The 25,274-nt window shown below is 35.4% G+C and overlaps 1 protein-coding gene across 2 annotated transcripts in view; it reads left to right on the plus strand.

Annotated features, from left to right (window-relative positions):
- Phf14 (PHD finger protein 14) overlaps positions 1-25,274 on the plus strand; it is a 186,574-nt gene that overhangs the window by 20,677 nt on the left and 140,623 nt on the right. For both annotated transcript variants that reach the window (XM_027926462.2, XM_027926463.2), the window contains exons 5-6: positions 18,605-18,764; positions 23,863-23,974. In XM_027926462.2, the coding sequence (XP_027782263.1) occupies positions 18,605-18,764; positions 23,863-23,974 (272 nt within the window). The remainder of the gene's footprint in view (positions 1-18,604; positions 18,765-23,862; positions 23,975-25,274) is intronic.

Here is a 25,274-nt window from a genome sequence, read left to right on the forward strand (position 1 = left end):
TCATGAATGGATTCATGTTATCAATGGGTTGTTATAAGGCAAGTTTGGCTCTTAGCTCAATCTATTACACATATGCCCCCTTCTGCATTTCTCCTTCCAGTTCTCTGCATGCTGTGATGTAACCAGGAGATTCTTGCCAGTTTTGGCTCTCTAGCCAAACATTATATATTACCTGTTGTCAGATATTCTGTTATAGCAACACCAGTTGGGTTCAGACTTGTTTTTTCTTTTCCAGATATTGTTCAGATTTCCAGGAGTGTGTACAGAGTGAAGGGAATATCAACCTAACAGGAATGTTGCCTAGGTTGTTGTATCTATCACCACTGATGATCACAAATATATTATGGCTATTTTATAAGTGTCATTGCTGATGTTTTATGCAGGAATGGCTATGGTTGTTAGGGTTGGTGGTTTATGCTGAGACTACAGTCTCTGTATTTTAGGCCATTCTTAGGTCTACTTTTCTTTTTCTCCTCTTTTTTTTTTTTTTGTGTGTGTGTGTGTGAATGGTGAGTGAACGTTTTACCACTGAACTACATTCCCAGTTGTTTGTATTTTATTTTTTTAATTTTCAGACAGGGTCTCACTAAGTTGCTGAGGCTGGCCGTGAATTTATGATCCTCCTGTTTTAGCCTCCCTAGTCTGGGATTACTGGTGTGCATCATTATACCTGGCTTTAGGTCTACTTCTTAGGTCATGGTTATTGATCATGGATGTAGTTTTTAAGGCCAGCCCAATGTTTTTTTTTTTTTTTTTAATATTTATTTTTTAGTTTTAGGTGGACACAATATCTTTATTTTATTTTTATGTGGTGCTGAGAATCGAACCCAGTGCCTCATGCATACTAGACAAGTGCACTACCACTTGAGCCATATCCCCAGCCCCCAGCCCAATGGTTTTAAGAAATTGAATTGGTTCCCAACATTTAGACTCTGGGAGATTTAATTGTACATAGTTTGAATTTGGAACTTATTTTGAAGAATACAAAATTCTAGCTGCACTAGGGTTTCACTCTCATGGGACAACAAAATACTGGAACTGAATAGGGCTGTCACCTACAGGTAAGGCCTGTAATTTTCAGTTCCCCACAGTCCTTTCCCAAAGCATTTACTCATTTCAGTTAGTTGCCTAGTCACTGGAGGTATTAGAATATATTGTTCCTCATCTGCTTTGAGAGTGTTGATACCTTGTGGTTTCAATGTCCTACATCTGTAATAGTAAAGCAACTTTTTTTACTATAGCTTCTTCCTTCAGGATTCCAGCCTGAGTCTGTTGGGGGCTAATACCATTTAAAGTTCAAAATGTAATCTTCTTGTATGTCCTATTGTTTTTTAATCAGTCTGTTCCCTGGGACTATTAACTTGGAGAGTTTATTCCCAGTTGAGTCATTGTTCAAATGCACAGAAATTCCTGGAAGGGTACAGCATTAGTCCTACTAAGTGCTTCAAGATAGTAAAGGTTCATGATGGGGCCTCTGCTGCAGATGAATCGATGCATTAATGGCAAATACCTTCTTTCTAAGGTATCTTTGATTTTTAAAAACAACTAAAAAGTCTTTCTGAGTCAAGGCAGACAAGTAAGATGATCAAGCTGAATAGTAATGCCATTTAAGAAAAAAAAAAGAAATTGTGTTCGTAAGCTCATGTAACAATTTTCTTATATAATTCATTAGACTGTTTGATAGGAGTTCAAGTTTCAAATATTTTTGAGCATTTGCTAATGATTACTTATTTTATTCCACAAACTTACCCATTCAAGTTGGAGTCCCATTTTTATGAAAGAAGGGAAGACAAAAATGATGCTTTTAAGTGTGATGCTTTTAAGCTTTTTGAGAGCTAGCTAATATGTGACTCATAAATAAGGAAACAGATTAGTTTTTCATCTTTTTAGGTGATTGTGTTGTATAATTAATTTGTTGGTAGTATAGTTGACATCACCTGTATGAAAATTCCAAATATTTCAAATGCTCTGAAATATTTTTCATTTTATTTATTATTATTAGCACATATGAATCGTGTCCATTAATGGGATTAATGGGTACATTAATGGGATTCACTTTGATATCTTTACACAGGCATCTGTTGTAAATTGATACGTTCATTGACCCTTCTTCTACTCTCATATCCCTCCAGCCTCCCTGGAAATACTAGGGAATTGTCCCTATTAGTAATCCCTCTTCGACTTTCAGATTAACAGTCCCCACCCCCTATCATATATGAGAGAGAACATACAGTACTTGTCTTTTTTTTTTGGTTGTTGATGGACTTTTATTTTATTTATTTGTATGTGGTGCTGAGAATCGAACCCAGTGCCTCATGCATGCTAGTAGGCAAGTGCACTACCGCTGAGCCCTAGCCCTAGCCGCCAGTACTTGTCTTTCTGTTTCTGACTAGTTTTGCTTAATATCTTCCAGTTCCATCCATTTTACTGTATATGATAGGATTTCATTCTCATTTATGGTTGAATAAATACTCCCTTGTGTTGTATATATACCAATAAAGATGTATAGATATATGTAGATATATACATATATATGACAAGCACCTAGGCTTAATCTGTATCTTGTGTATTGTGAACGGTGCTGCAATAAACATGTGCATTCAGATATCTCTTTTGTATGCTGACTCCATTTATTTTGGATATGTAGCCAGGAGTGGAATTGTTAGATCAAATGGGAGTTAATTTTGGGGTTTTTGAGGAATCTCTATACTGTTTTCTTTACTCTTTCTTTTTTTTTTATTACTATATATGTTTTTCTTTGTGGTGTTGGGGATTGAACCCAAGGCCTCACACATGCTCCACAAATACTTTACCACTGAGCTATATGTCCAGGCTCTATACTGTTTTCTGTAGCGGTTTTATTAATTTATATTTCCAATTATATTTTGTAAGGGTTTCCTTTTTTCTATTTCCTCACCAGGACTTGTTAGTTTCAGTTTTTTCATAATATTTCTGTTCTTACTGGAGTGAGATAATAGCTCACTGAGGTATTAATTTATATTTTTCTGATGATTAGTGATATTGCATATTTTTATGTATACTTATTTTTTTGTCTTCTTGTGAGAAATGTATAATTAAGCCCATTGCTCACTTTTAATTTTTTTAATTTTAATTTTAAATTTTTTCTATGGAGGTTTTAGAATTCCATCTGTATCCTGAATATCAACCCCTGTCAGAGGTATAATTTGCAGATATTTTTTGCTTCACCTTGTTGATTGTTTTAGCTGTGCAGTAGTTTTTTTTATTTTTTATTTTTTTAAATTTTTTATTGCTGGTTGTTCAAAACATTACAAATTTCTTGACATATCATATTCCACACTTTGATTCAAGTGGATTATGAACTCCCACCTTCACCCCATACACAGATTACAGAATCACATCAGTTACACATCCATTGATTTACATATTGCCATACTAGTGTCTGTTGTGCTCCGCTGCCTTTCCCATCCTCCACCCTCCCCCCTCCCACCTCTCCCTCCCCTCCCCTCCTCTCTCTCTACCCCCTCCACTGTATAACCCTGAGGGTCTCCTTCCATTTCCATGCAATTTCCCTTCTCTCTCCCTTTCCCTCCCACCTCTCATCCCTGTTAAATGTTAATCTTCTTCTCCTGCTCTTCGTCCCTACTCTGATCTTAGTTACTCTCCTTATATCAAAGAAGACATTTGGCATTTGTTTTTTAGGGATTGGCTAGCTTCACTTAGCATAATCTGCTCTAAAGCCATCCATTTCCCTGCAAATTCTATGATTTTGTCATTTTTTAATGCAGAGTAATACTCCATTGTGTATAAATGCCACATTTTTTTTATCCATTCGTCTATTGAAGGGCATCTAGGTTGGTTCCACAGTCTTGCTATTGTGAATTGTGCTGCTATGAACATCGATGTAGCAGTGTCCCTGTAGCATGCTCTTTTTAGGTCTTTAGGGAATAGACCAAGAAGGGGAATAGCTGGGTCAAATGGTGGCTCCATTCCCAGCTTTCCAAGAAATCTCCATACTGCTTTCCAAATTGGCTGCACCAATCTGCAGTCCCACCAGCAATGTACAAGTGTACCTTTTTCCCCACATCCTTGCCAGCACTTGTTGTTGTTTGACTTCCTAATGGCTGCCAATCTTACTGGAGTGAGATGGTATCTTAGGGTGGTTTTGATTTGCATTTCTCTGACAGCTAGAGATGGTGAGCATTTTTTCATGTACTTGTTGATTGACTGTATGTCCTCCTCTGAGAGGTGTCTGTTCAGGTCCTTGGCCCATTTGTTGATTGGGTTGTTTGTTCTCTTATTGTCTAATTTTTTGAGTTCTTTGTATACTCTGGATATTAGGGCTCTATCTGAAGTGTGAGGAGTAAAGATTTGTTCCCAGGGTGTAGGCTCCCTATTTACCTCTCTTATTGTTTCTTTTGCTGAGAAAAAACTTTTCAGTTTGAGTAAGTCCCATTTGTTGATTCTAGTTATTAACTTTTGTGCTATGGGTGTCCTATTGAGGAATTTGGAGCCCGACCCCACCGACTGTAGATCGTAGCCAACTTTTTCTTCTATCAGACGGCGTGTGTCTGATTTGATATCAAGCTCCTTGATCCATTTTGAATTCACTTTTGTGCATGGCGAGAGAAAGGGATTCAGTTTCATTTTTTTGCATATGGATTTCCAGTTTTCCCAGCACCATTTGTTGAAGATGCTATCCTTCCTCCATTGCATGCTTTTAGCCCCTTTATCAAATATAAGATAGTTGTAGTTTTGTGGATTGGTTTCTGTGTCCTCTATTCTGTACCATTGATCCACCCGCCTGTTTTGGTACCAGTACCATGCTGTTTTTGTTACTATTGCTCTGTAGTATAGTTTGAAGTCTGGTATCGCTATACCGCCTGATTCACACTTCCTGCTTAGCATTGTTTTTGCTATTCTGGGTCTTTTATTTTTCCATATGAATTTCATGATTGCTTTCTCTATTTCTACAAGAAATGCCGTTGGGATTTTGATTGGCATTGCATTAAACCTATAGAGAACTTTTGGTAATATCGCCATTTTGATGATGTTAGTTCTGCCTATCCATGAACAGGGTATATTTTTCCATCTTCTGAGATCTTCTTCTATTTCTCTCTTTAGGGTTCTGTAGTTTTCACTCTATAAGTCTTTCACCTCTTTTGTTAGGTTGATTCCCAAGTATTTTATTTTTTTTGAAGATATTGTGAATGGAGTGGTTGTCCTCATTTCCATTTCAGAGGATTTGTCGCTGATATACAGGAATGCCTTTGATTTATGCGTGTTGATTTTATATCCTGCCACTTTGCTGAATTCATTTATTAGCTCTAATAGTTTCTTTGTAGAGCCTTTTGGGTCTGCTAGGTATAGAATCATATCATCTGCAAATAGTGATAATTTAAGTTCTTCTTTTCCTATTTTGATGCCTTTAATTTCTTTCGTCTGTCTAATTGCTCTGGCCAGTGTTTCGAGAACTATGTTGAACAGAAGTGGAGAGAGGGCATCCCTGTCTTGTTCCAGATTTTAGAGGGAATGCCTTCAGTTTTTCTCCATTCAGAATGATGCTAGCCTGAGGCTTAGCATAGATTGCTTTTACAATATTGAGGTATGTTCCTGTTATCCCTAGTTTTTCTAGAGTTTTGAACATAAAGGGATGCTGTACTTTGTCGAATGCTTTTTCCGCATCTATCGAGATGATCATATGGTTCTTATTTTTAAGTCTATTGATGTGGTGAATAACATTTATTGATTTCCGTATATTGAACCAGCCTTGCATCCCAGGGATGAATCCTACTTGATCATGGTGCACAATTTTTTTGATATGTTTTTGTATCCGATTCGCCAGAATTTTATTGAGGATTTTTGCATCTAGATTCATTAGAGATATTGGTCTGTAGATTTCTTTCTTTGAAGTGTCTTTGTCTGGTTTAGGTATCAGGGTGATGTTGGCCTCATAGAATGAATTTGGAAGTTCTCCCTCTTTTTCTATTTCCTGAAGTAGCTTGAAAAGTATTGGTGTTAGTTATTCTTTAAAGGTTTTGTAAAACTCTGCTGTATACCCATCCGGTGCTGGGCTTTTCTTAGTTGGTAGTCTTTTGATGGTTTCTTCTATTTCCTCAATTGATATTGGTCTGTTTAGGTTGTCTATATCCTCCTGACTCAATCTGGGCAGATCATATGACTTAAGAAATTTATCTATGCCTTCACTATCTTCTAATTTATTGGAGTATAAGGATTCAAAATAGTTTTTGAGTATCTTCTGTATTTCTGAAATGTCTGTTGTGATATTGCCTTTTTCATCCCGTATGCTAGTAATTTGAGTTCTCTCTCTTCTTCTCTTCACTAGCATCGCTAAGGGTCTGTCGATTTTGTTTATTTTTTCAAAGAACCAACTTTTAGTTTTGTCAATTTTTTCAATTGTTTCTTTTGTTTCGATTTCATTAATTTCAGCTCTGATTTTAATTATTTCTTGTCTTCTACTTCTTTTGCTGTTGTTTTGCTCTTCTTTTTCAAGGATTTTGAGATGAAGTGTGAGATCATTTATTTGTTGGTTTTTTCTTTTTTTAAGGAATGAACTCCAAGCAATGAATTTTCCTCTTAGAACTGCTTTCAATGTGTCCCATAGATTCCGATATGTTGTGTCTGTGTTTTCATTTATCTCTAAGAATTTTTTAATTTCCTCCTTGATGTCTTCTATAACCCATTGATCATTCAGTAACCTATTGTTCATTCTCCAAGTGATGTATGCTTTTTCCTTCCTTCTTTTATCGTTGATTTTCAGTTTCATTCCATTATGATCAGATAAGATGCATGGTATTATCTCTACTCCTTTATATTGTCTAAGAGTTGCCCTGTGACATAAGATATGATCTATTTTTGAGAAGGATCCATGTGCTGCTGAGAAAAAAGTGTAACTGCTTGATGTTGGGTGGTATACTCTATATATGTCAATTAAGTCTAGGTTATTAATTGTGTTATTGAGTTCTATAGTTTCCTTATTCAACTTTTGTTTGGAAGATCTGTCCAGTGGCGAGAGAGGTGTGTTGAAGTCTCCCATGATTATGGTATGGTGGTCTATTAGACTCTCGAACTTGAGAAGAGTTTGTTTGACGAACATAGCTGCACCATTGTTTGTGGCATAAATATTTATGATTGTTATGTCTTGTTGGTGTATGGTTCCCTTAAGCAGTATGTAGTGTCCCTCTTTATCCCTTGTGATTAACTTTGGCTTGAAATCTGTTTTATTTGATATGAGTATGGACACTCCTGCTTGTTTTCGAAGTCCATATGAGTGATATGATTTTTCCCAACCTTTCACCTTCAGCCTATGTATGTCTTTTCCTATCAAATGCGTCTCCTGTAGGCAGATATTGTTGGGTCTTGTTTTGTGATCCATTCTACTAGCCTGTGTCTCTTAATTGGTGAGTTTAAGCCATTAACATTTTGGGTTATTATTGAGATATGGGTTGTTCTTCCAGCCATATTTGTTTATTTCTGTTACTAAACATGGTTTGTTTTCCTGTTTGATTATTTCCCCCCCCCTTTACTGTCCTACCTCCCACTGTTGGTTTTCATTGTTATTTTCCATTTCCTCTTCCTGTAATGTTTTGCTGAGGATGTTTTGAAGAGATGGTTTTCTAGCTGCGAATTCTTTAAACTTTTGTTTATCGTGGAAGGTTTTAATTTCATCTTCCATCCTGAAGCTTAATTTCGCTGGATACACAATTCTTGGTTGGAACCCATTTTCTTTCAGTGTTTGAAATATGTTATTCCAGGATCTTCTAGCTTTCAGAGTCTGTGTTGAAAGATCAGCTGTTATCCTGATTGGCTTACCCCTAAATGTAATCTGCTTCCTTTCTCTTGTAGCTTTTAAAATTCTCTCCTTATTCTGTATGTTGGGCATCTTCATTATAATGTGTCTAGGTGTGGATCTCTTATGATTTTGCACATTCGGCGTCCTGTAAGCTTCTAGGATTTGGGATTCTGTCTCATTCTTCAAGTCTGGGAAGTTTTCTCGTATTATTTCATTGACTAGACTGCTGATTCCTTTGGTTTGGAGCTCTGTACCTTCCTGTATCCCAATGACTCTTAAGTTTGGTCTCTTAATGTTATCCCATATTTCTTGGATGTTCTGCTCATGGTTTCTTAACAGTCTTGCTGAGCTGTCTATGTTCTTTTCCAGTTGAAATACTTTGTCTTCATTGTCTGATGTTCTATCTTCTAAGTGTTCTACTCTGCTGGTATTATTCTCCATTGAGTTTTTAAGTTGGTTTATTGCTTCCTGCATTTCTAGGATTTCTGTTTGTTTGTTTTTTATAACCTCTATCTCCCTGTATAGTTGATCCTTTGCTTCCTGGATTTGTTTGCGTAATTCATTGTCGAAGTGATCTTTCATTGTCTGATTTTGCTGTCTATTGTCTTCCTTGATACTCCAGATCATCTGAAGCATGTATATCCTGAATTCTTTATCTGACATTCCATCTGCTGCAGCTGTTACCTCTTCTAAAGTTGCGTTGACCTGCATTGCTTGTGGTCCTTTCTTTCCTTGTCTTTTCATACTGCTTGCGTATCTTTCCTGCAGGCGCGGGCGGCGGCTCTGCTCTCTCCTTATTCCAATTGGGGTGTCGTGGCTACCACGCCGGCAGGTCACTGGGCCTCTTCTGGGCGCTGGCGGCGGCTCTGTTCTGCCCCTACTCTAATTGGGGTGACGAGTGTACCACGCCGGCAGGCCACCGGGCCTGATCCGCCGGTCGGTTGCAGGTTTGCCTACCCTGCAGTCGCGGGCAGCGGCTCTACTCTGCCCCTACTCCAAATGGGGTGACTTGTCTGTCGTACCGGCAGGCCACTGGGCCTGTCCCGCTGGTCGGTCGCAGATCTGCCCACCTCTCTGGCACGGGTGGCAGCTCTGCTCTGCCCCTACTCCAATTGGGGTGTCGTGACTACCCCGCCTGCAGGTCGCTGGGCCTGTTCCTGGCACAGGCGGCGACTCTGCTCTGCCCCTACTCCAATTAGGGTGGTGTGTGTACCACGCCGGCAGGTTCCTGGGCCTGATCCGCCGGTCTGTCGCAGGTCTACCTACCTTGGAGGCGCGGGCGGCGGATCTGCCCTGCCCCTCCTACCACGCCTGCGGACCCCTGGGCCTGATCTGCAGGTTGGTCACAGGTCTGCTCTCCCTGCGGGCACAGGTGGCGGTTCCGCTCCGCCCCCACTCCAATTGGGGTCACGTGGCCACCACACCGGCAGGGCCTGATCTGGGCGTGGGAGAAGGATCTGCTCTGCCCCTACTCCAGTTTGGGTGACGTGTGTACCACACTGGCAGGCCACTGGGCCTGACCCGCCAGTCTGTGACAGGTCTGTTTACCTTGCAAGCGCGGGCGGCGGCTCTGCCCTGCCCCTCCTACCACGCCCATGTACAACTGGGTCGCGGGTCTTCCCACCTTGCGGGTGCGGGTGGCGGCTCCGCTTCGCCTCCTCTCCAATTGGGGTCACGCGGTCACCACGCTGGCGAGCCGCTGGGCCTGCTCCGGGCGCTGGCGACGGCCCGGCTCCTCCCCTCTGGCTCGACGACAAATTGAGGAGACTCGGGTGTCTGTGCCTCACCCCGCCTACCAGGAGACCAACTGTTTCTGTCGCCGCTGGTATTGATGAAGTTCTCTCCTCCGTCGCTTTCTGATGATATCAGATCTCTGCCATGTTGGTATCCTATGCGAATGGCAGCATTTCGTTCCCCTTGCCGGGCAACCAAAGCAATGGGTGAGTCCTGACCGGCCCATAGCAGGACCCGGACCGAGAAGCCGTTTCCGTGGGCTCCTAGCCCTGGGCCAGGGCAGTTCCGGGAGCCAGAACTCGGCCGCTCCGTGCTCGGTGTAAGCTCCGATAAGAGTAGGCTCCAAGAAGCAGTCCCCGCGGGCTCAGTTCCGGGAGCCGGAATTCCAGTAGTTTTTTTAGTTTGATGTAATCCCATTTTGTCAAAGTTTGCTTTGGCTTCCCATACTTATGGAGTCCTGTTTGGAAAATCATTGTCTGTATTAATATATGTTGAAATGTTTTTCATCTTTTTAGGTGACTGGTGATTTAGGTGATTATTTCAATATATATTGAAATGTTTCCCCTGTGTTTTCCTCTAGTTTTCTCAGAGTTTTAGGTCTATGTTAAAGGCTTGGAGCCATTGTGAGTTAATATTTGTACAGGGCGAGAGGTTAAGTTTTAGTCTTCTGCATGTAGATGTCCAGTTTTTCAAGTACCATTTGTTAAAGAGGCTGTCCTTTCTCCAATGTACGTTTTTGACATATTTGTTGAGAATCAATTGACTGGACACATGGATATTTTTTTCTGGTTCTTAATTCTATTCCATTGGTCCCATGACTATTTTTACAACAAAAACATGCTGAGTTTTGCTACTATAACTTTGTAGTATATCTTGAAATCAGGTATTGTAATATCTCCAACTTTGCTTTTTTGCTCAAATTTGCTTTGGCTATTCAGGGTCTTTTATGACTCTATATGAATTTTAGGTTTGTTTTTTCTAGTTCTATGAAGAGTACCGTTGGTATTTTGATGGGGATTGTGTTGAATCTGTGTGGACCACTTTGAGTAGTATTGTAGTATGGACATTTTAACTATTCATTCTTCCAATTCATGAACATGGGATATTTTTCTTTTAATGTTTTCTTCAATTTCTTTCTTTAATGTTCTGTTATTTTCATTATAGAGGCATTTCACTTCTTTGGTTATGTTATCTCCTATGTTTTTGTTTGTTTGTTTGCAGCTATTGTGAATGGGATTATTTTCATTGTTTCTTTCTTATTAGATTCATTATTGGTATATAGAAAAGCTACTGAATCATAGAATCATATTATTTGCAAACACAAGTAATTTGAATTTCCCCCTCTTACGTGATTACCTCATGTGTATTTCTCTTGCCTAATTGCTCTGGCTAAAATTTCTAGTACCATCTTGAATAAAAGCAGTGAAAAGGGACACCCTTGTCTTGTTCCTGATCTTAGAGGAAATGCTTTCAATTTTTCCCCATTTGGTGTGATGTTGGCTACAGATTTGTCGTAAATAGACTATTATTTTGAAGTATGACCTGACTTTTTGTAACTTGTTCAGGGCTTGTAACATGAAGGGCTGTTGGATTCTGTTCAGTACTTTTTCTGCATTTGTTAAGAGGATATCATTTTTGTCTTTCATTCTTTTCATGTGATGTATTACGTTTATTAATTAGCATATGTTGAATCATCCTTGCATCCCTGGAATGAAACCAACTTGATCATCGTGTGTGATTTTTTTTTTATGTGCTCTTGATATACTAATATTAGTAGTTTTGGAGGATTTTTGCATCTGTGTTAATCAAGAATATTGATCTATAGTTTTCTATTTTTGTTGTGTCCTTGTCTTATTAGTTTTTTACAATGATTTTTGGAAGATTCTTTTCCCTCTCAATTTCTGTGAAACAGTTTGAGAAGCATTGGTGTGTGTTCTTCAAAAGTTTGGTAAAATTTATCAGAGAAACCATCTAGACCTGGGCTTTTCTTTGAGGGAGACTTCTTGTTACTGCTTCAATCTCATTACTTGTTGGACCATTCAGTTTCCCCCCCGCCCCCCTTGGTTTAATCTTTGGTAGGTCACACATGTCTAGAAATTTGATAGCTAAAAAAATGCTAGCTAAAGGTTTGTCTATTTCATCTTTTCAAAGATCCAGCTCTTTTCATTTATGCTTTGTATTGTTTTTAGACCCTATTTCATTTATTTCTGTTCTAATAATTATAATTTCTTTCCTTCTACTAATTTTGAGTTTGGGTTGTTCTTTTTTAAGACCTTGAGATGTACTGTTAGTTTGTTTATTTGAAATCCTTCCTTCTTCTTCTTTTTTTTTTTTTTAGTGTAGGCATTCATTGATAAAAACTTCCCTCTTAATCGTGCTTTTGTTATATCTCACAGGCTTTTTGTATGTTGTGTTTTCATTTTTATTTGTTTCAAGGAATTTTCAAATTTTCCTTCTAACTTCTTTAGTGACCCATTCTTTATTCAAAAAGAGGTTTAGTCTCCATATATTTCTAGGTCTTTAGCTCATTTTAATTGGATTATTTATTTTCTTATTGTTGAGTGTTAAGAGATCTTTGTTTTAGATAACAGTTTCTTATCAGATATGCCTTTTGCAAATATTTTCTTGTATTCTGTGGTTGTCCTTTCATTTTCTTGAGAATGTCTTCTGAAAAACAAAAGTTCTGCATTTTAATGAAATAATTAATTGCTGGGATTACAGGTGTAATCCTGTAATTGCTGGGATTGTCTCCTGGGATTGCTCAGTCCTACATAATTTCTTAACAGGTTCCCTTTGACTTACTGGAATTCTTCTTCCTTTTTTTTTAAAAAAAAAATGTTAGTTTCTTGTCTGTTTTCCATAATACCTGTATTTTCTATTTTTGCCATCCTGTCCTGTATCTTTTAACTTTGTGGTATTTTTATTATTTAGAATTTCTTATATAGTTAATACTCATGGATAACTCTTTATTGCTTTTTAAGTTTCAAATTTAATTTTCATTTAATGTTAATGCAGAAAAAGGGAAATTTTCTAAAGCAAAACAGGTAGTAGTGTTGCTAGGGTTTTTGTTTTGTTTTGTGATTAAAGTGATAGACTTCCATCTTGTAATTCAGGCATGCAACGTTTCCTTTAACTGCCCATGGTTAAGTATGAACTTTTTGAATGCTTTAGAGAAATTGTTTGCCCATTGTAATACAGTGCAAGAATAGTTAATGAAATATGGGAACTATAGTATAGAGAGAAGAAAATGATTTTTACGATTTTTACTTTATTTTATTTGTTGGTCCTTGGGATTGAACCTGGGGTACGCTATTATTAAGCTAGATCCCCAGCCATTTTAACTTTTTTTTATTTTAAGACAGGGTCTTGGGCTGGGGTTGTGGTTCAGCAGTAGAGCACTCACCTAGCATGTGTGAGGCCCTGGGTTCAATCCTCAGCACCACATAAAAATAAATAAATAAATAAAATAAAGGTATTGCGTCCAACTACAACTAAAAAAAAAAAAAAAAGACAGGGTCTTGCTGTGTTGCTATGAGGCTGGCCAGGAACTTGGGATCCTCCTGCCTCAGTTTCCGTAGTAGTTGGGATCAGATAAAAAGCATTTGTAATGCAGATTTTCCTTGAGTTATATTGGGTTTCCTTCTATAAAATAATTTTAAGTTAGAAATATGGTACATTGAAAATGCAGTGAACATACCTCATCTTCCAAACACTGTAGTCTAGTTAGCAACAGTATATTGTGGAGTATGGGTTGTTTATACTTATGATTACATGGCTGGCTGGGAGCTATGATTAGTTGTTGCTGCCCAGCATTGAGAAAGAGTATTGTACGGCTGGGGTTGTGGCTCAGCAGTAGAGCGATCGCCTCGCAAGTGCGAGACCCTGGTTTCAATCCTCAGCACCACATGAAAATTAATAAGTGAAATAAAGGTATTGTGTCCAAGTACAACTAAAAAATAAATATTAAAAAAAGAGTATTGTATAGTGTATTGCTACCTCTGTGGAAAGATCAAAATTCAGAATTGAAGGGTGGTTTCTATTAAATGCTTATTGCTTTTGTATCATTTTGAAGTGGAAAAATTGTAAATGAAACCACCTTAAGTCAGAGTTGGTCTGTACTCCTAATATCTAGGTAACTCCAGTGTTCTGGTGGATTTTATATATCTTTGATCCTTTTTTAAAAAATCCTCAATAATCATAATTAAGAGAGGTTTTTGAGATTTTGCTAAAAGGTATTGCTCCAAATATACTTATTAACTTATGTAATTACTTTTTAGAGTGCTTAATTCATCTAAATGTAGGTAAATCTCTTTTCTCTGAATACTGAGGGCTATGGTTTATTACTTGGTATAAACATCTTTGTGGCAAGATCTTGCAACTGACTTGTTATCTCTGAACACGATGTCACGTATCCTGATGTACTGAACGCAGTGTGTCTTAAGAAAATGTCAGGTGTGTATTGTAGTATATGACAGAACATTATGGCATATAACCTCCACCCCATTTGTTTAGTTTTTAATCTTTTGTTAGCCTAGCCCTGGGTTATTTTTATTTTTTAGTGTATGCAAAAAATATATCCTCATAATTACTTAACTCTGTAGTAAAACATGTTCAAGTTATAACCACTTGGATTTTATAAGTCATTTGACACTTTGGTTCTTTTATGTTTTAGGATATATTTCTGACAGGTACGTTATGTTATAGGTACTTTAAAAATTTAATTATTTTAAAGTCTATTTTGGGTATGTGTCTTATAATCAAAGATCTCTTTTATGTTTTAAATGTTCTCTTTAGTGTTCCTGTTTTTTTTTCTATATATACTGAGAGATATTAGGATAGATATTGTTAAATACACGTTACAGGTAAAGATAAGTAAGCCTCAGAATTTACATAGCAAAAAAGTAGAAGAGTGTAAATCTTTTGGTCTCTTCTAAAAAGCTGAATGGGGAAAATTTCCACTGGGTTGAGATCCATACCTTTGTAACATTCAAAACAATTGTAAACCACATTTTATATTTTTCCTTTCAATATGATTTGTGTAGATTGCCTGTGTTATTCAGAGATTGATCCTAATTACATGGTGATAGGAACATGTTTTCTATGTTTACTTATTTGAAAATATACCATGTACATGAAAAGGTTTTATTTGAATACATTTTTAATTTTACATGTTTACCTGTGTGAAAAAATTTTTTTCCTTACTTATGTTTGTGGAAGCTGAAAGTGTACGTGGTCATTAATTAAAATGGATTAGAATGGATATAAAGTACTAGCACTTGGTCTAGAGATTAGTAAACCAAACTATTTCTCCATGTGGCAGAGAGATATGGAAGAAGTAAAAGGGGCAAGTAAAGAAATTTGTAAAGGTAACAACGTAGTGTGTGTCATTTTTCAGGTCATTTCTTTAGCCAAAGAAGAAATTTCTCATTCACTTGTTGGTTGTTCTTTGAACTGGGTTCAGCAATATTCTGGAAGTAGAGCTCAGAAATTAATTATTCCCAAGGTTGTGATTAATTATTATTAATCATCATTATCAATAATGATTTATTATTAAATTATTATTTATTATTAATTATTAAATTAATAATTCCCAAGGTGGGTGATTTAAAACTCTGTGTAAATATTTGCCATTTGCATTGTATATCCTTTAAAAATGGCACTGAAATTTTGCTTTCTTTTACACAAATGAATTGCTGTGATTTGCCCCTGATTTTGCTGAATGAAGTGAATAAATTTGATAGTCCTGGGGGCCTTTATTATCTTGGTAATTGCTTATGTGGGTAAAGATTTTATCTAGTTTAAAAAAATTGTTTTAAAGGAACATAGATATTTTTCCTGCTCTGGTATTGGGTAGCCCATTGAGAAAATAGATAGACTGTGTATTGTTATATTTTGTTTTTCTTTGAAAACAATATTTTGCTATGGCTGCTTTTAAAGAAAAACCTTTCTTTCATTGGTAAGAATAACTTCTCCCAAGGAGAAAATCATATTTTCTTTAAATTTTATGATTTCACATTTAGAAAATTTATATCTAAACAGAAGTGATGAATGCCAACCATAATTTAATACTTAAGAAATTAATGATATTATTCCTTTGCTTATCTTGAGTGCTTAATCTATATCCTTTAAAATCTTTTCTTTGGCATTCTTTTGAATAACTTTTGGGTTATATTAAAGTTTACTAGTAAAACTTTTTGAGTAGCTTAAGGCTAACAGTAATAACAGTAATTAAGAATTTACTTGAGGCAGTTTATGTCATAGTTCCAAAGCCATGTTTTAGTTTTCTGCCAATTAGGGTATTTTAATTATGGTCAGTGTTGAGTAATAATGATGTGAATAAAATACAAGTAATTATTGATCCATAATGATGTCTAGTGAATTAATGTTGGTAGTTTAAAATTACTTATAAATCATATATGGTTCTTGATTTTTTTTGACTCAGTGTTTGTATCATTATTTATTTTAATTTGAATATCTTTGGATGGCTGTGAGAGGTCTTTCTCTAGTTTAGATTTCTGTTGCCTGCTTAGAGTATAATCATTTCAAATCTACCTGATTTCAACATTGGTTGTACATAGACTTACCTAAAAGTGGTAAAGCCTTCTAAAAGAAGATCATGACTGAAACATGCCATTCCTAGTGACTTTTTAAGTTTCATCAGTTTATTGGGAGTTATTTAAGACTATCCTCTTAGAATAAGTAGTTAAAAGTATCCTGGGATGGTTGATATTTGGTTATTTTTTAGAAGTGATCTATCATGAGAGGTAATAAATGTGTTTTAGGAGATTAGGGAAATGCCTAAACCTGAGGCTGATGAGGACATACTGCAGGGCTAGAATTAAGTTGCAGTCTATTTCATTACTATGTGTTCTTGAAGTTGTTTTTCCAAAGGATATTTTAATATAAAGGCAGTGTCTTCCTTTTTAGAAGGAAAACTGGGTAATATGAAGTATATATGTATACAGTACCATTTTGGGCTAAAATGAAAGCTCTTTAGGAGTCATCCCTATTAGTGTCTCTAGAGAAGTACCATTTTTTTTTTTTTTTTGGTTTTGTTTTGGGTACAAGGGATTGAACTCCAGGAGTGCTTAACCCCCGAGTCACATCGCCAGCCCTTTTAATATTTTATTTAGAGACAGGGTCTCGCTGTGTTGCTAAGTGCCTTGCTGATCTGCTGAGGCTGGCTTTGAACTCTCAATCCTCCTGCCTCAGTCTCCTGAGTTGCTGGGATCACAAGCATGTGCCAGTGTGCCCAGCAAGAAGTACTCTTTATTGTAAGGCATCAGTAGTTTAGCATGTTTTTTATAGTCTGGATGAAGTTATTTCTCAGAACTTTTCTGTTTCCTTTTATTGGATCCCACGTTTATTATGAGTACTTTGTCGGTACTCATATATATGTTATGCATCTTGATGCTGAGAAAGAACTAATTATTCAGGATAGTGGATGCAGTATCACTAGTAAACTTGGTTAGTTTGTCAGGCACCAAGACTGTCATTCTTCAATGCTGAGTTTATAGACAAAATTTAGTTTCAGGAATTTTAATGTTGTGAACTTGATCTTATTAAGATGTTGGCAGTGAAGTACTGCCTGAAATTCTGGCTTACACCTTTTCCATCTACTTTACTTTTTTTTTTTTTTTTTTTTAATTGGTACCAGGGATTGAACCCAGGGGCACTTAAACACTGAGCCACATCCCCAGCCCTTTTTAATATTTTATTAGAGTTGGGGGTCTCCCTAAATTGCTAAGGCTGGCTTTGAGTTTGCTCTCTTCCTGCCTTTGCCTCCCAAGCCATTGGGATTACAGGTGTGCGCCACTGCACCTGGCCTACTTTACTCTTTTAAAGCTAAAAATTGGGGAAATCTTTTTGCTTTTATGACACTTTTAAGCAGATCTGGGTGGCCAAATTGTAGCCTCAAATATAACTTGTAATTCTAGGAATGCATATTTGAGTAAATAGGGAAATGTTTGGTTTTGATAATTGAAAGGTGGTTGAATTGAAACATTACATACCATACTCTAAAATGTAAAGAACTATCTTGTTTTTTAGCTATGTTCACCAGGACCATTGACGATTTTTATAACATTATTTGCCTAAATAATTTAACTCCTCTGAATAGTGAAGTTTAGTGAAAAATAATAAGAAAAATAGAATGACCTTTTGTTTTCATCCATTGTAGTTGTGGATAAATTTTCTCAGAAAACTGAATAATTATAAATTTTTAAGGATATTAAATACCTCTTAGAGTTATTAAATATCTCTTACAGAGTTGGTTCAGTTGGGAATGGAATGTAGCCTCACTCTAGTCTGAACTTTTCAAATAGTTCTAGATTTTTAAGTATGTATGCATTTATGTTTCTGCATTATTTTCCTCTTAACACTTACTTTTGCATTTCTAGTTGTTTGAGTTTGTGTTATAATCTGCTTTCTCCAAAATTAGATCAAAGGCTTTTTTGTGTGTGTTTATTGTATGAACTTGACCTTTTTTTTTTTTGGTACCTGGCATTGAACCTAGGGGCGCTCAACCACTGAGCCACATCCCTAGCCCCTTTTAAAATATTTTATTTAGAGACAGGGTCTTGCTGAGTTGCTTAGAGCCTCACTAAGTTGCTAAGGCTGGCTTTGAACTTGAGATCCTCCTGCTTTAACCTCCCAAGCTGCTGGGTTTACAGGCATGTGCCACCATGCCTGACTTAATTTGATCTTGATATAAAGGTAGCTTAGTAAATATTTTCTAATCAATACTTTATTAATATTATTTCTTTTTAATATAACTTTTTATATGTTCAAATTAAAATTAAAAAAAATTATAAAAAAATTTTCCTCTTTTAGTGCTTTTCCTGTGAGATAAAACTGTTTTAAAGTATCTTTTATTTGCTTTGTGTATACTATGTTAGGTGGGAAAGTATTTTTATAAAATGATTTTACTGGGTTTCAGTATCATTCTTATAAACCACTGTTTTTTATTTTTCAGAATATTTCCTTATTTCCCTTTTCTTTTGTAATTTTATAAACATGAGTTTAAAAACATACCCTAATCAATTATAACTGGTTTCCTTTTTCTTCTTCCTTTTTTAGGTTGTTATGGAGTTGATGGAGAGAGTGACTCTATTATGAGTTCAGCTTCTGAAAACTCCACTGAACCTTGGTTTTGTGATGCTTGTAAATGTGGTGTTTCCCCCAGCTGTGAACTGTGTCCTAATCAGGATGGGATTTTCAAGGAGACAGATGCTGGAAGGTTGATGTCTTAATTACATTGGATTCATAAGTCTGCTTTATAACATATTTGTTGTTCTTTTATTCATAGTTTCCTGAATTTCACATTTCATTTGATTGTTTCTTTGTATTTTATTTGGGTAGAAAAAATGGCCATGAAGCTACAGGTGTAGAGGTGGAAGAAAGACCACTTATTGGGTATTTGATGCAATTGGTCTTTGCATCATCCCATTTAATTTTTTTTAGTACTGGAGATTGAACACAAGGGCATTTTACCACTGAGCTATAAATCTCCAGTCTTTTTTATTTTTTAATTTGAGGCAGAGTTTTGCTAAGTTGCTGAAGGTCTTGCTAAATTGCTGAGACTGGCCTTGAGTTTGATGGTCCTTGTGCCTCAGTCTCTCAAGTTATTAGAATTACAGGTGTGCGCCACTGCATCCAACTTCCCATTTAATTTTAATAATGACCTTATGAAGAGGCAAGTAGTAAATTTTCTGAAATTATAGGAGTAGTATTTGAGGTCTTATTAGGTCAAGGTCACAAGGCGGTAAATAGTTAAATTTGAGTCCAGATCTATCTCACTTCAGGAATATACTATATAGGGACTTAAAAGGGGAAATTTCAATGAAAGAATGGTTAAGCTATGATAAAAGAGTAAGCATAAGATATAAAATAACTAAAAAGAGTACCCTGCAGATGGAAGAGATTATTTAAGGATAAAATCGGAAAAATGACCTCTTCCTCCAGATCAGACTTCTTGGAGAAATTGTAGTGGTAGTCTACCGGATGCTAGAAACATTTCCTTCTTTGCCTGTTAGTCTTCAGTTCTTGGCAAGTATGTTGCTAGGTGCATGTTGCAGGGGGAGCTACACTGTTTGAAAGTCTGGGTCATATGGTATCTGTTAAGTGAACCACAGAAAAGTGACCTTCATGTTGGGTCAGGGCTGTGGGGTCACTGAGGGACTGAACAAGTGGTTGGGGCAAAGCAAATGTCCTCCGCCTATTTCTTCGGAGAAACTCCTTCCTTCTATGCTCTCTACCTTTGAATTATGATGCTTGCTACCATCTAACTCACTACAAGGGAATGTGAAGGAGTTCTACTATTGCAGAACAAGTATTGAAGTAAGAATTTGGAACTGAGAGGAAATAACTTGATATCTGGCACTCTTATGCTCTCATGCTGTTTTTCTCTAGTGTCACACTCAAGGTTATTATCACATTTGAGCAGTTGTCATCATAATAGTATTGACATTATTTGTGCTTTTTCCCCAGGAGGCTGTCACCTGTGGCATGTGACTTAAATATGAGAGTAATTCTCAGTTTTTTGTTTTGTAGATCACTTATTCTTCCTACACTTCCCCCACAATATGAGAGGAAGTGCTAAGTTTTTATATTTTTGTCAAATAAGTTATTTTCTGTATTTTTAAAAATATGGTTAATATTTTAACAACAAAACAGTCAATAAAAATTGTCACCAAAACATTGAAAAGGGTGACACAATTTGTTCCAAAATAAAGGATAGACTTTAATAAATTTTACCTTAATTAAACATATTTTTCTCATTTTACCTCAATCAGTGAGCAGACTCTTGAGAAATGTTATATAAGATTCCTGGGATAGCCTAGGATCTGCCATGGGATCTTGGAGAAAGAACCTTATGTGTTGATGTCCGGGAAAAATGATAAAAAATCTTACCTGTCTTTCCTCATCACACCCAAAATTAAAAGATATATGATTGACATAGACATGAATTTGTGGTCTATATGAGGGAAATGGGCATGCTTTTATGTTTGGTCTGACTTTTTGGATTTTTTTTTTTTTTTTTTTTTACTAATTGTGGTGTTAGGCAAGTGCTTTAACCTTTTCAGCCTCAGTTCCTAAGCCTTGTTGTAAGGATTAAATGAGATGATTTATGCAAAACAACACAGTTTCTGGAACATAAGCGGTCTTACTTGTACTTTTGCTGCTGCTGCTCTTATTGCTTCCTTTTTAGCAGTATTACTCCACTTTTTAAAGATAATTAGCTACTGCATAAATTCTTTCTGGTTACTCTTCCAATCCTGAGAGTTGAAAATTATGGCGACAAACTGTGAACAAGTAAGGCAGCTTTTGGAAAATAGAGCTTCTTAGGAAGAGATTTGTGTTAGTATTTGCTTTTTTTCTTGTTAACACTTTAAAAGTTTTATTGAAGAGCTGCCTTTTCATGTTTTTATAATACACAAAACTTATGTAGTCCTTTCTAAATGTGGAAAAGGTAAACCTCTTCAATCATTGAGATTTACTGAGAAATATTTGTATAGCTAATACAAATATTATGAATATTACATGTTTAAACACTTACCTAAATTTGCAGCCTGGCAAAAAAAAATTCTTGTATATACTATTAGAGCATTTTGCATTGATGTCCACATTCACATATAAGCTTCAGTGGAAATTATAGTTCTTGATGTATTTTGCATAATGTAATATCAGTTTTGATTCAAGGCATAAAAAGCCAAGAAATTGGACAAACCTTTTGATCTTCTACCTTTAAATGGAAAGCAGGGAAAAGAAAGAGTAATGTATGGAAAGAATGAAAAAGGCTTTGGAATTGACTTCTATCTCATGGGTTAATAAGACTTTTTTTCTTCTCTATTCTTGTTGGGAGCCACAAGTTCTGCATACAAAATGATGTGATTTAATGTGAGAAAACCATCAGGATATTCTAGTTATTAAATTTTTATTTCATTTTCTAGGGAGAATATTTTACCTTTTTCTTAAATGATCTTATATTATTGATTTTCAGAAATATTAGATATACTTCCCTTCTTTAAGTCTTTTGTTAGTTGACTTCTCATCTATTGTGAGATGAAAATATCACTCTGAGCCCTATTCCTTGATTTTTAAAATAATTGTTGTGGTGAAAAAGGCAGTATTGAATTCTTTAGGTCTTAATTCTGTCACTTACTAGCCTTGTTATATCTTGAAATCATTTAATTCTTTTGAACCCAGTTTTTGATATCCAAAGAACAATCTACTAGTCATAGGAAACTTTTTAGTTTTGGTGTATGTGTGTGTGTGTGTGTAACTAGTGTTCTCTGAGTAAAGACAGTGAGCCAGACACTGTGCCACAAGCACTTCACATTCATCTTTATAACTTTCAAACTGCTTATGCACTGCTCTGTACCTGATGGACACTTAGTAATTGATTATTGATTGAGGGAATGAAAATAACATACTGGAAATGAATTTATTACATATGCTAAAAAGTTACTACATATGAAAAGTATTTAAAAATCATTTGCTCAATATAGATTATGTTCAGAAATGAGTCTTTTGAGAAACATTTCTACTTAGTCTGGCTTATTAAAATATATACATTTAAAAGGATCTGGTAATAGTTTCTATTTAGAATGACAATTTTTATTGTTTTTTGGTGGTTTCATGTGATGCTTGTTATCTGCTCTTTTCACTAATCAACAATCTGTCATCATAGCTGCAAGCAAAATGGATGGTAAAGTAACAAGAAAGTTTTTTTTTGGGGGGTGTTGATTTTCTTATTTGTTTTAATTACAAAGTATATGCTGTTAAACATGAACACAACAGTATTTACTAGTATTAAAAAGAACCAAAATTGTCTTAGTAGTGGTTTTTCACTGACTTTGATATGTACTTTAATAAGAATTCAAGTTGGTGTCCTCACATGAGTGGTTGGGTGAAATGGTATACACTTTTGTGCCAATCACACTGAAGTGGCAGTTTAAAATTTGTAGTACTTGTGTGACTTGTTCTAAAACATTTTAAGAAGGTCAGTATAAAGCAAGCAGCCAGCTGTTGAGCTTATCAAAGATAAACTCCTACAGAATACAGAGACATTTAATACATCAGTGGAGCATGAAAAAACTGTACAAATTAAATTGAGAAAGCAGCTGCTTGTTGGAAGATGTGTATATTCATATTGAACTCCACAGGATGGTTTTGGGAAGTTGAATTAAAATGTTCTATCAAGAAAATTTCAAAAGCCTTGATTTTTTTTCCAAATAAAAATAATATTTTTAAAGATTTGCAATTATTTTGTTCACTATATCTATAGATGATTCTTAGTCCTTAAAACTCATAGTGTACCACAAAACCAGACCCTGTAGTTGGTACTCACATCCTCTCAAAGGCGATAAAGCAAAATTTGTTGTTAATATAATCACAAGGTTAGTGGAGATTTGCCATCTCATCTTACAGAAATGATATGGATGTACTACCTAAATTTCGAAGATGGTGATTCAATGTTTTGTTTGGTTGTAAGCAAACAAAGGATGTCTAATATATTAAGAAATGCTTCAGATTACTTAAAAAATGAAATCAGAACCAACTCTGATTTTTTTCATTGTATTGAAACTGAACATTTTTTGGTTTCATTGTAGTGAAACTGAACATTTTTTGGTTATGTCATTATTAAAATATATTTGGGGCATATACGTTTTAGTACATAGGTGGTATGATGAACAGATGAGTTGAGTGAAAATGTGACTTCCTTACATTGTTGTAATTTCTGTACCTTCTTGCAGCAATAAACTTTAGCCTGGCAAGAAAGCCAAATTGTAAACCAAAACTATTTTTAAAAAGTGTCCTTCTTAAGGATTACCCAAGAGCATTTGGAAAAGAGTAACATTAAAGAGCAATTACTTCAGAGTAATTTCACAGTTCTTCAATTAGCATCTTTAATTCTTAAATTAGGATCCTTAATTCTCCAAGTGCTTACAGTAATGAATATGAAAATTTTTTATGCATATGAAAATGATGTTTTATTTGAATAGTAGTTTTATGCAAATATTTAAGAATAACAGATAAGTGCAAAGTGCAGTGAATTTTAAGTGAAAGGTAATTATAGTTGTTAAAGCTAACTTTTGGCTGAGTTGCTGAAAAAGTAATACTCATTGCAGTCATTTTTTCTGTACTAAATTGCTATTATTCTGTACGTATTCTATATTCTTCAATTATGTGTCTGAAATTAAGATTTTTAACATTTGATCACAGATTTCTTTTCAATAGTATTTTAAGATAGCATATTTTAAATGTTTCTTTTTTCCCCTGTGAGAATTTCATGAAAGGATTTGATAGCAAACTCATATCTTCTCTCCTTATAGATGGGTTCACATTGTTTGTGCTCTGTATGTTCCTGGGGTAGCCTTTGGAGATATTGACAAATTACGGCCAGTAACACTAACAGAAATGAACTATTCTAAATATGGTGCCAAGGTAAGAAAAAAGTGTTTTTCATTATCTAAATGAGAAAATTTTTACTTGTTAGTGTCCATGGTTTTTTATTTATGTTATTATTGACTACAAAAGTGCCTATTAGCAGTGGCCCTATGTGCTGAGCCCTTAGCTGCCAATCATTTATTATTGATAATACTTTCCCCCAAAACTAATAATGTGTTAATTCTTCCATGTATTGTTAACTTAAAATAACCTGTGGTATAAAATGATAATTGATACTACTACTGTTTCATTGGCATATGACATATTTCCTAGTTCACAGACCACAGTGTTTATAATCAGTTGTATCAAGTGTAATCTTAATTTCTGACTTTACTTTTGAAGTGAAATTTATAAAAAATTATGACAAAGAAATAAGAAGGTAAGTACCCCCTTTTTACTTAGGTTTCAAGAGTACACTTTATTTTTATTACTACATAATCTTCTGCTTAGTTTGACTCTCAGCCTTGATAGTTTATAAATTGGCTGTTTTTCATCAAACTCTAAGATCAAGGTACTCACAGATGGAGTCTGGTGAGGGCTTGTTCTCTGCTTCAGAGATGGTGTCTTGTGGCTTCTGTGGCAGAAAGGGGCAGTCTCTTATAAGGGCACTGATTTCATTCATGTGGGCTTCTCAGAAATAGCTACCTTTTAATATCACATTGGGTATTGTGTTCCTACATATGAATTTTTGGGGACACCAACCTTCCAGTACTTATTTTGGAAATAATGAAAATTGAGAAATTTGACAGTTTCTGATATTATATTTTATGGCCACATATAGAAAGTCACATAATTGTAGAAAAAAAAATCTTAGTTCTTTTAATAGAGGGCTCAGTTTTCTTAAAGACCTGTTAACAGATACTATGACACAGGAAATTATTTTGATGAGACTAAACTTTTTGTTGTTTTCTAGGTAGATTACTGTAAAAGTAAAGAAAAACCTTTCATATTTTTTTTTTTTATTAAATACAGACTGGTATTGTAAGAAAATCTTTCTGATTTAACAGAGAAGACCAAATTCTAGTTTTGCCTCATGTTATTGTATTTTTATATTTAATACTCACTTTGAAAAACTTTTAAGGAATTTCCTTCAAATCTTAGCAAGCTCAATCACATATAAAATTCCTTTCCCAAAATTTGTCTTCTACAAACTTACAATTTTCTTATATCCGTTCAGTTTTTGTTCTGTTCTTTATCTCCTTTCTCATTGTAGAATAGTCATTCTGCAGTAGGACAAAACTTAATTTCTTTAACAAAACATATCCCTATAAAAACATAGCCTTCATATCTTATAGCT

This window comes from Marmota flaviventris, chromosome 1 (genome assembly GCF_047511675.1).
Source record: "Marmota flaviventris isolate mMarFla1 chromosome 1, mMarFla1.hap1, whole genome shotgun sequence".
Lineage (NCBI taxonomy): Eukaryota > Metazoa > Chordata > Mammalia > Rodentia > Sciuridae > Marmota > Marmota flaviventris.